The sequence below is a fragment of the Podarcis gaigeae genome (assembly GCF_964106915.1).
Source record: "Podarcis gaigeae genome assembly, chromosome: 6".
NCBI classification, from domain to species: Eukaryota; Metazoa; Chordata; class Lepidosauria; order Squamata; family Lacertidae; genus Podarcis; species Podarcis gaigeae.
Genome location: NC_139682.1, coordinates 44322081 through 44334342, shown reverse-complemented (window position 1 = coordinate 44334342; position 12262 = coordinate 44322081). Strand labels below are relative to the sequence as shown.

General features: G+C 42.1%; 1 protein-coding gene across 3 annotated transcripts in view; it reads left to right on the top strand.

The window, feature by feature from the left end:
* DEF6 (DEF6 guanine nucleotide exchange factor) overlaps positions 1-4045 on the top strand; it is a 53783-nt gene extending 49738 nt beyond the window's left edge. For all 3 annotated transcript variants that reach the window (XM_083744991.1, XM_083744990.1, XM_083744989.1), the window contains exons 9-11: positions 517-715; positions 2303-2393; positions 3099-4045. In XM_083744991.1, the coding sequence (XP_083601117.1) occupies positions 517-715; positions 2303-2393; positions 3099-3304 (496 nt within the window). In that variant the 3' untranslated portion in view covers positions 3305-4045. The remainder of the gene's footprint in view (positions 1-516; positions 716-2302; positions 2394-3098) is intronic.
* The last annotated feature ends 8217 nt before the right edge of the window (positions 4046-12262 follow it).

The following is a 12262-nucleotide window of genomic DNA, read 5'->3' as shown; positions in this document are numbered from 1 at the left end:
TTTCGATCGGCAAGCCCTAGGCGCTGAGGCTTTTACCCACAGCGCCACCCGCGTCCCAAGCAAAAGAGACATACGGCTTGACAACTATATCCATTGAACATGCCCAAGTATCAGCACTTGACCTGAAGGAATTGGTGACAGCATTTGCAAAGGAAAAGGCGTGCAAAGTGAGATTTTGATGTGCCTGAAACCAAAACTTTTAAGAGACTTAAATTTTAACATCGCAGATGACAATAATATTCAAAATGATTTGTGTGCTAAACCATTTTCTTGTTTATTTGAGAAGGAAATTCAAAAACTGTTATATTACTTATTCTAGCAATTCAAAGTAAATTTAGCAGTTTCAAGCCTTGGGCTTTTCATTTTTTTCTACAAGACATCTGTTTTTGAAAATTGAAGTTTTTTTTTTGCTGGGGAGTGGAAGTAGTTAGCCTGGCCTACAGGGCAACAAAATTGCCCGGCACCAGCATTGCTCATAGAGTGAAATGTAACTGACATCTTTTGCAATTTTGTTAGGTTGCTGAATGAAGAGGAGGAGAAATTGAAGCAGCTGATGAAGCTGAAGGAGGAGCAGGAGGAGTACATCATCAGAACCCAGCATGAAAAGCTGATCCTCAAGCAAGAAACGGAAAACAAGAGCAAGTTTCTGGAAGAGGCCCAACAGCAGCTGGAAGAAGTGAGAGTCAATAGAGAAAAGGTGGACCAGGATGTCATGGTGAGTGATGGAGCTGTCTCTGCTTCTCTCTAGGAGAGTGTTACCGCCACAGAAACATCTTACTTAGCCACTGTCAATCCCACCTCCCCATAAGTAGCTCAAGATGGCAAGGTACAAACTACATGCTTAAAACAGTAACTGATTATAGCATTTGCATGGTGCAAAACTGGATTGTGCAATTCAAAAAGGGCTCAAGTTGCCTCTTTATGTAGTCTCCTTCCCAAAGCAAGACAATCTCTTCCCTGCTTCTTCCACACACAGACACACTTATTTACTGTTAGATCAAACTATCAAATCTGGGCCAAAGTAAATCACTAGCAGAAAACAGGTATGGTACACCTGTGAGAGAGAGCTCCAGAGATTTAGTTCCAGATGATGTACGCCCTGTGAAATGCATCCCAGTACCTGTGGTGCCTTAAAAAGGAGACACTGTACTTGTACTCCCTTGGACCAAGTTGGTGGACTCTACTTCATTAGAGGTTTTTAAGCAGAGTTTGGTTGTCATGGATGTTTTAGTTGTGATTACCCTCAGAATCCCTTCCAATTCTTCAATTCTGTTTCTATGAAGCTAGCATTTTTTATATTTATCAGCACTTCTCTGAAAATATTAGGTGACCAAATCTGCAGTCATACAGCAACTTAAAAAACAACAACCCCCAAGCAACTTACTGTGATTTATCATCAATTTCCCACCTGTTGCCTTTTGAGAAAGATTTTGGAATGAAAGATTATTCCTAAGTGCACTTAGCATAATGTTGGGATAATTGCACTTAAAGTACAGGATAGTAACCACATTTTGTATGAACAGTCCCCCTAGAAGGGCCCACTGCTCCTGGTTTTGTGCTGTGTTTACTGTATGCTTTGCTAATTATGTTAGAATGTTTGGGCTAGCAATGAAGAACATGGGAACTGCACTGTGTCCCATTAGTGCAAAGGACACAGTGCAATGTAACCACCACCATCACCACAATAATAATAATATTTATTTATTTATTTATTACTTATACCCCACCCATCTGGCTGGGCCTCCCCAGCCACTCTGGGCGGCTTCCAACAGAATATTAAAAATGTGATAAAAACATCAAACATTAAAACAGGGCTGCCTTCAGATGTCTTCCAAAAATCAGATAGTTTTTTATTTCCTTGACATCTGATGGGAGGACGTTCCACAGGGCGGGCACCATTACCAAGAAGGCCCTCTGCCTGGTTCCCTGTAACCTCACTTCTTGCAGTGAGGGAACCGCCAGAAGGCCTTTAGCGCTGGACCTCAGTGTCTGGGCAGAATGATAAATCTGTTCTAGGGGTTCCCCCAACTCTCTTGGGCAGATTTGGGAGGGTGTGGGGTGCACATGGGGAGAGGACAGTGGGAAAGTCCTGTTGCACAAGTTGAATTCCTTGCACTGACAGGATGCAGTAGTTGAATACCAGCCAGAGTTTTTATTGTATTTTGTACCTTATATTTTATCGCTTCTTTAGACTGCCCTGAGAACTTGGTTGGATGGGTTGTATATGAAGATAAGTATATACATTATTGTTAATTTGTGATGTTGCCTGATTGATTAGTGCTTTTTTCCTGTTTCATTGCAGTTGGCCCAGCGGAAGCTTCAACAGGCCAGCACCAATGTAAAGCATTGGAATGTTCAGATGAATCGACTGATGCACCCCATTGCACCAGGAGGTAAGTGACCGCATAAAGTATTTGCATTTGGAGCAAATACACAGCTAAATCTGATAACTGCAGCCAATTGACCCACTGCTTCAAACTTGCACACAGCTGTATCTGGTAGTTGTTTGCTTACCAGGGAATAATCTTGCATTGCAGAAAGTAATATCGGCGATTCTTTTTGATCTTCCTCCTAACTGTGCACAGAGGTCAGATCCCTCCAGGGTTTATGAGCCATGTTGTTGTTCTAAAGATCCTTTGTGCTCTTATACAAATAAAAATGTCCTTGTTTGGAACATTCTGCCTTGTTTGTTTGTTCAGTGGTACCTCGGAACTCAAACGTAATCCATTCTGGAAAAACGTTCATGTTCCAAAAAGTTCGAGTTCCGAGGTGTGGCTTCCGATTGGCTGACAGCTAGGTTTTTTCACAGCAGAAGCCGCATCAGACATTCATTTTTCTAGGAACATTTGAAAACTGGAGCACTTACTTCTGAGCCGAAACGTTCGAGAACGGAGCCATCGAGTTCCGAGCTGCCACTGTATCCTGTTCTGTTATTTACTGTGACTGCTAGGTTCCTCTGGAGACTAGCAGATTTAATTTGAACACACACATCCTTGCATGCGAATTCTTGAAGGTGCTTTGTTGCAACGATAGTGATGAGCTTATGCATGGCAATACTCTATTGTTGCTTCTAAGTGCTTTTGTTCATCTCTTTCTAGAGAAACGTACAGTGGTGAGTGGAGGGTTCCCTGGTTTCAATCCCACACTCCTGTCCAGGAGAGATTCCTCCCTCAAACTAAAGCAGAATCTGGAAAAGAAGAAATCTGATGCTATGAAGAATGGAAGCAAGGAAAACTTAAATGGGGAGATGGAGAAGCAGCTGCAGGCACCTGATAAAGATAATCCTAGCTCAGAAACCCTCTGAGTAGCTGCAGAAGCCAGGCCAACCCACTTGTTGAAATTTTGGGGCCGGGACGTAAACATCATGGCAGTTTAACAGTAACTATAGTATATACATATGAGCACTGGACAGATGTAAAGATTGTATAGGGAAGTATGATAAGAATTCTACTTTGTTAAGCCATGGGCTATGCTGGCAACTTGCTTAATATGCAAAAGCAGCACCTGATGTATATAAAATGGACAAACCAGAAGTTTCCTTATCCAAAATGCAGGAGTATGGTTCTTTGGGATTACAGTTCCCTCGAAGGTACACTTTATTTGGCCTCTGCAGAAGATGAAAGATCCTCATCACACTCTCATACTGGCAAGAGGAATTTCAAACTGCTGTTGTTGCTGATAACTGCTGTAATGTGCCTAGATGTCTCATTCTTTTAAAAACATTTTTTAAATGGTAAAATATATATTGTGCTCCATTGTGGTTTGCAATATGTTGCTATAAATAGTCTGTGTCCTGCTTCTTTGGGACAATATTGGTTAATTTTCCACATCTTTAATTAATTATTATTATTATTTGGCAGCTGAAGATACAGATATGGCCCAAGTTTATATAATGAATTCTGAAAATGTTATGTTTCTAACTTTTGAAACCAATGTGCAAGCCTTGTCAAAGAGTTGTTGAGAACAAACAAGTTGATGCTGTTTCCATGAATCGCTGTGCAATGTAGAGTATGAGTTTTAAATGAAATTTCTTTGTTTTTTGTTATCAAGCAAGCATTGTGAAAGATATATAGAGGGGGAAGGGCACTGGAGGAACTAGCACAGTTCTTTCGGGGGGGGGGGTGCTGTGAGTTGTGTCATTCTGATTATGTTACAGGAATACGGCTGGTGTCCTAAGGAGAGTCTCTTATAAAAGCAACTGTAAATAGAATTTCCTGGTGCACAGCTGTGGGAAGGAAATGGAGAGGGGGAGAGAAGGGCTTGTAGAAGACGCAGAGGGAGAGTAAAGGAGAATGATACTGTACTCCAGGGCAGCAAAAAATAATTCTAATTGAAAAACAGTAGTATTTTCAAAAGTGATCAAAGTGGGGGACTGAGTTTTCTCCATAACATGACATAGGGCTCATCCAGTCTTCCGCTTGTGGTGCCACTTTCCCCTGGGAGAACCCGATCTTTACTGCTGAATCAGAGGAAATGCCAATCAAGTTTTCTGTGGATTGACATTTGCTCTGATTCAGCGAGCGGGTTTCCCTGGGGAAAGCAGCGGGGCAAACAGAAAACCACTCTGCCCCATGCTCAGAAAGCAAGTGGGAAACTGCTCAGATTCCTGTTTTTCTAGATGTGGGAGAAGTGGAAGTGTTAACCTAACCATAGAAACAAGTCCCACTGGATGCAGTGAGACTCTGCACTAAGTGCGCTTAGGCTGGCAGTCTAGGAGTCTGAAAGTTAACAATAGTTTCTCAGTTTCAAATGGTAAAAGAGAGCCACTGTAGCCTGCGGTATGCCCCCTCAATTCTTTTGTCCCATTTATCATCCATGACAAACAAGTTTTGCAGGGTTTTGAAGCACTATGGAAAGTTAGTAAAACCTGTTTGGCCACGGGTGGTAGCATGCCTACAACATGAGCAGTGATGGTTCCGACATATCTCCTTCAACCCTTTGGGAAACAGCTGCCAGGGTCTGGTCTCAATAAAAACAATCTATAATCTTTTCTACCAGTAGACAAATCAATATTGGGGAGAGGAATTCTAGCCTAGCCTTCTTCTCCCTGATAAGCTAGTTTCAGGTGTGCATAGATTGCCCCCCACCACAACCCCAGCAGCATTGATTCATGCTATTTCCCAACTGTAGTGGGAATGGGCAGGTGTTTGTTTTTTTATGTCTACTGATTGTGTAAACTAGCTCATACATACGTGTTAATAAGGAATGAACAAGCAAAATGCACATACTGGGAGGTATTCGGCTGAGTTTTACTCAGCATAGAACCATTGAAATTAATGAAATTTATTAATATCATGAAATTTTATTGCTTAAAAACAAAACATCAGCAATCCCAGACCAGAGCCAAAGTGTAAGTAAATGTGTGATTAATTAATGATGAAACAAATAATCCTTCCTGAAATCAATGACTAAGTTAGATCCATTAATTTCAGTTGTCTCCTCCTTTGTTAAGTACCACTCACTGCCCTTGATACACAGTTTCTCAAATCTCTCTTACTGCTGTAGTATGAATTCATGAGGATGTGAATTTACTCAGAAGGCGATAGCAGTTAGAGCTGTATTCATCCTAGGTGAACGTACCATCACCACAATGATTTCTTCCTACACAGTAAAGTGTTCTCCCGTTTCTTTCCTTTGTGCACCCCCAGCAGTTCCTCCAACCCTCCAGAGCATATTTGAAGATGGCTCAAGGAGAGGATGGGGAAAATATCACTGCTGGCACTTTCCCTTCAACTGGTGCAAGAATTTATTTGACTATCACCCTTATCTTTGGCAGAACTTACAAAGTGGTGTGTGTATAAGAGAGACAGCGGGGGGGGGGCTACAATCAGTCATTTTTTCTTCATAGCAGGTGATAAAAATACAAACTGACAGCTAGTTCATGGGATTTAGCTATGTCCATATAGAGCAGGATTGTCTGCTCTGACTGGTAGCATCTCTCCAGAGTCCCAAGCCTTTCCCATCACCTTCTACTACTTGGTCCTTTTTTCTTTTCTATGTTTACAAGAGTTGCCAGGGCTTGAATCAGGGACCTTAAGCACTTCATAATAACATTTTCTCTCTCTCATAACAGAGATATAGACTGCCACATTGGCCAATGAGGGCAGAAATTGCTGTTTTGCATTTCCTTGCTTTTGGGCAATTAAACATTCTCATGCCTTAATAGTTCAGCAATGAGATTTCCTGGAGAGACGTCTTTGAAAATGGAGATGGGGCCCTCTTTATCCCTCAAAGTAACCTAAGCAAGTTCAGCTGCCACATTTGCCGTTGCCTCCACATCCTTCTGCTGCCCCTGGACATATGTATACACCATACACTTAAAGTATGTGACTTACTCAAAATAATTCTATGATCCTACAAATTGTAGTTTAAGGGCGTTGCAGCTGGGGAGGAGTTGAACTACAGTTTCCATGATTCATGTAGGAAACAGCCACTATAGATGTATTTTGTTTGGACTTACTTTATCTCTTCTCAAGAAATGAAGCTGAACTTGCTTTCTACCTCATTACAGGTGGGAGCTACAATTGGCCTTATAAAACCACATTTCTTATTTTCAGCTAAAACAACACTGAGCAAAGCTGTTTCTGTTCTCTTCATTTCTGGTCCTGCTATGCTGACATCAGAAAAGAAAAGAAACTCCTTGCATCAGCTTTTTTCCTGAGTGCTTCCTCTGCCGAAACACCACACACCTGCTTCTCCTGTTACTGCTTATCTAGATGATCAGTAAAAGCATGCTTGAAGGAGAGAACACTAAAGCATGATCCCTAGTTCACATATGATAGATGGTGGTGGGAGCAGGGAATAGCCACACTGTTGCTTGCTCCCTTTCTTGGGTTTTTATTTTGTAAGCTATCCTGGTAGTTGTGTACTTTTGCATAACAGAGACCACACAGGTTGGAAAACTTAAATGTACATATATATTGTTAAATGTGAAATGTTTGCAGAATGAAACAATACTGAGGGAAACTTGGTAACAGGTCACCAAATGGTACAGGCATGCAAACTACCACTTTCTGAGGCTGGGCAGCTAAATTCCTAACTTGAAAGGAGATATCTGGTACCTTCTGTAACAGATTTTCAAGGCCAGAGCCACTTTCATCTTACAGCAGGCTGCTGCCTAGATCCCCGCAATCAATTATATATTCTATTACAGCGGTACCTCGGGTTAAGTACTTAATTTGTTCTGGAGGTCCGTTCTTAACCTGAAGACCACTTTAGCTAATGGGGCCTCCTGCTGCTGCCGCGACGCCGGAGCACGATTTCTGTTCTCATCCTGAAGCAAAGTTCTTAACCCGAGGTATTAATTCTGGGTATGTAACCTGAAGTGTATGTAACCCGAGGTACCACTGTACCTATTTTGGAAAGTTGTTTGTCTGTTTGGACACCTCTTAAGATATCATAACCAAATTTTGCATGGTTCCTGAGATCAAGGAGCAGGTTTTTGTCCATGTTTGGATACAGTTAGATGCTGTTATGATGGACTGAACATTTTGAAATTGCACTGTCAGTGATTTTAACCACTGATTTCAAAACACCACTGATTTGGGTGAGGGGAGCAGTGTTCTTAGAATTCCCAAGCAACACCAGGTACAAGGCTGCTAGTTTGAGACAGACAGAAGAAAACTTAATGTGGTAAAAGTTTTTAAGGACCTGCATTTCCTTAGCTGGATTTTCCTTCCTTCCTTTGTGTGTGTGATAAAAGTGGAGAAACGTAGAAGGTATTTTGAAGGTGTTCTAGTCCAGTGCCCTGCTCAGTGCTGGATGCCTCAGTTGTCAAAGGCCAAGGCAAGAATCTTAAGAGTTGGAAGGGACCCTGCAGATCCAACACCCTGCAATCCAGGAATATGCAACTGTAACATAAGTGGATCAAAACTGTGACCTTGACATTATCAGCACCTTGCTCTATCCATGCAACAACAGGAGCCCTGATAAATGATCATGCAGTCTATACTCAAGTTCATCTAGTGAAGGTGAGTCCACCAAGCCCATCTGTTTCACTGACAGACAGCTCCTACTGTTAAGACATTTCTCCTAATGACTTGCCGAAAGCTGCCTCTTTGCAATTTCGGTCCATTAGTTCTACCCTATCCTCTGGAACAACAGAGAACAGGTTTGCTCTTTCTACTGTGTGACAGCCTTTTGGATATTTGAAATCAAATCTCATGTCTCTGCTTGATTTTCTCCAGACTAAACATACTCAGTTCCATACCTGCACACTGAGAAGAACTCTTATGTATCTGAAGAAGTGGTCTCTTGTGCATGAAGGCTTAAGCCACAGTAAATCTGTAAGTCTTTAGTGTGCCATAAAACTCTTTTGTGTGTTTGCTGTAGCCTGCCTTATCCTCTGGAACAATTCAAGGTGTGGCTGATGATCAAACTGTTCCTTTCTGGCTTTCTGCCCTGCAGAAAAGGTAGCCAGAAATCAGTGTGTGGAAGAAAGTGGAAGAAATATTTTCCTTCCTTCCATGCCCCGTTCTCTGCCTTTCCACCATCTACAATGGTTCTGATCCTTGACAAGCTTGCTTAGCTTCCCAGTAGTATTCAGAATGGTAAAGAATAGCAGCAAAGTCAAAGAAGAGAGGCAGGCAGGAGAGAACCGTATTTTTCGCTCTATAAGACGCACCAGACCATAAGACGCACCTAGTTTTTGGAGGAGGAAAACAAGAAAAAAAATATTCTGAATCCCAGAAGGCAGAACAGCAAGAGGGATCGCTGCGCAGCGAAAGCAGCGATCCCTCTTGCTGTTCTGCCTTCTGGGATAGCTGTGCAGCCTGCATTCGCTCCATAAGACGCACACACATTTCCCCTTACTTTTTAGGAGGGAAAAAGTGAGTCTTATAGAGCAAAAAATAGGGTAACTCTTAACTTACACTTGGCTACCACTTCAAAGTCTGGAGACAATAAAGGGCTAAGGAGTAGTCAAGTATACTTTAGCAGGACACTTGATAGTGCAGAAGTGGAGCATTGAGGTGTAGGGCCTAGAAAGAGATGAGTGAGTCTCCTGGGGCAGAGCAGTCCATAGGAGGGGCGGGTACCATGGCTGAGAAGGCATGCTCACTACTCACAGCTCACCTAAATTCATAGGGCAGGGCATGTGGCGAAGGATACTGTACCAGGGTGACTTTACCTGTGGAGGCCAATAGTAAAATTTTAATTTGCTTATATATGCTGTTCCCCACTTCCCAACACTGAAATAAGTCCAGGGCAGGGGCAGTTGTACATAACTTCCTTTGAATGAGAGGTTACACCAGAGACTTAAAAGTGCCTTTGTAATATTTGTATTTAAAAATATAAAAGCAGAACCTATTGTAACTGGGCTTCTAAAAAGCAGAACCACAACTGCTAATCCTGTTTCATATTTTTAAAGAGCAACTGCACCCCAAGGATATAGCCAACTCCAGCTATAAAAACTTCCATCTCTGCCTCCCAAGTCTGCAAACTGCAATTTCAAATTCTGAGGTGGTTAAGGAACTATTCAGACCTTCTATGAAGTCTTTGCTCCTTCATCAAATGATATTTTAGGCAACACCATAGTATTAGGCACATTCACAATAATTCCTATTTCTCATTACACCTCCTAAGTTTAATGAAACAATTGCTAAGGTGACATATATATTTAAAACTTTTATGAGCATGTCACTTGGATTAACGAGATTTCCTTCCCAAACAGGCCACTATCAATTGCCTCAGTTGGAAATCCAGACTTTCATTCATGCCACAATTTGCAGGCACAGGTCTCTGCTTTTCAGATGTGGGTCCAAGCAGCTTTTTTTTTCATGCCGCTTTCCCCGGAAAAACCCGTTGTTTATCACTGAATCGGAACAAATGTCAATCCACGGAAAACCCAATAGACATTTGTTCCATTTCAGAGGTAAACAGTGGTTTTACCTAGCAGGGCCAAAAGAAAAACCATACACACCACTCGGACCCACTCATACATGCGCCCTTTAAAGATGGGCGGGGTATAAATAATTAATTATTATTAATTTTTAAATTATTATACTGTATTTCAAATCAAAGGTCTCCTTTATTTCTATGCTTTGGTGACTCTGCTATTTTCCTAGTCTTTTTTTAAAGATATTTATTAACATTTCAAAAACTTATACAGAAAAAATAAAACAAAAAAAAGACATATCAAATATATAAAAAAGGAAAAAAATACATAACTAAAAACAGTTTAAAAACAAATAAAATTCCATTCCCTTATTTTCTTATAACTTACTTCCCCGACCTCCTCATACCTCCCCCTTTTGTATTCCAATTTCTAATTATTAATTCAGCAAATCCTCTCCCTTAATTTTCATTTAATTTTCAACCTTTCTTTTCTTTTTACTTAATCATTACAGCTGAAAACCACTTAATTTCTAAACCAACATCATTCTAACATTCATTAATTTTACAATATTTCCCAAGATAGTCCTTGAATTTCTTCCAATCTTCTTCCGCCGTCTCTCTTTCCTGGTCTTGCTATTTTCCTAGTCTTGTCCTATTGCCATTCACTCCATGAAATCTAGAATTCTAGATACGATGGTTTGCTCGTACTATGTTGTTTTCACTCTCAGAAACTGCTTTTAGAAAGATCAGAGGTAAAAGCCCAATATTTCCTTCTAATTGACATTTTGATTTGCAGGGAGTCACTAATGCAGCCACATCGTGTAGGTAGTTCTTCAAATATGTTTCCCTTATCCCGAATAGCTTGGTTGGGGATACCCTGAAAGGTGGCAAAATGTAGAACTCTCTCCTTTCCCAGTTAAGGATAATGTAATGGAGGTGTCTTTGTGTGCAGAGGAACTGACAGAAGAAGAGAGATGGGAAGCTGAGTTTAGTCTCTGTAAGTGTCTTGGGGTGCTAGGTGTCTCCCAGAAGATCTGCTGTGGGAGCAGTGGACTGTGACTTCATTAGAGTGCCTAAGCTATGTCTCCACCCACACTCAACCTGTATATGTATGTAAATAAATGCAAAGATTACAAAACACTAATAAGCCTCCAGTGACATCTTTCCACAGGGAATCAGACTTGGATAAGCACAGTGGCCCCATTTACGGGTTCACAATACTGTATTAAGTAGCAGTAAATTGCCGCTGTGTATGTGTCAACTACTTCTGTGTCCTGTTGCCTGTGCTTGTAACATGGTGAGGAGAAGAGTTGGGAAGTATTTGTCAATTTCAGTTCTCTCGGTTTCTCATTTTTCTTTTCTTAAATTCAGTTTTCCACATTTCTGCAGCAATTTTGTCTGTGTTTCAGTTCCTGTGTTTTAATTCCGTGTAGTGTGAATTTCAGGAAGTGTGGATTTGATACTTGCTTTTAAATCTGAACTGATTCCGATTTCTCCCTGATCCCTAGGAGGGGAAGCATGCGGCTTTCCAGGCAGGCCTAAATCCAGCCCCCTCTCTTTTATATATATAGAAATTAGCCAGTGGTCTTAGGCTGATCTAAAATGCACACGGCACAGTAATGTTAATGAATATGAAGATCTACCACCACCACTTTCCTAACATACAAGTACATCATCCTAACGAGGTTTCTTTTTCGTCCGAAATTATTTAATGTTATAGAATACATGGACGTATAAAGCTGCTTTACACTAACTTAGACCACTGGTCCACCCAGCTCAGTACTGTCGACATTGTCAGCAGCGGCTCACCAGGGTTTAAGGCAGCAGCAGCAGCCTTCTGCATCCTTAACTGGGGACATGGGCATAGCTAGGGCAGCTGCCCCCCTAAATCAAGTAAATAAATTTTAATAAAAGCTCGGTCTGCCCCCCCCCCCATAAATAAATCCAGGCTATGGGGGTGCTGGAGATTGAACCTGACACCTCCTGCATGCAAAGCAGATACTCATATACCCCCTTGAGTTCAGTGGGGCTTATTCCACGGAATAAGAGCATCCTCAATGGGTTGCAATAGCCTCAGTGATGCACCGCGACCAGAGGCAGAAATTGACGCAAGTCCCTTGCCCTGTTTGCATCCGCCTGACCGATGTCGGAGACGGGCGCTTCCGCTTGAGGGACTCTCCGCCCTCGGACGGCCGCTTCCATGGAAGAACCCGCTACCACTCGACAACCACCGGGGCAGGAGGAGGTAGCCAGCCACAGGGTTGGCCTCCTTTGCTGACGAGAGAGAGAACCTTCTCTCCTCAGGGGGGCGGGAACGGGCTTGGGCCGTCGTCGTGGCGATATGCTAATACCTCCCTCGCGCTTCTGACTGGCCAACGGGGGTGGCGATGCGGGGTGACGCCAGGCCCAGCGCGCGTGACGCGAGCGA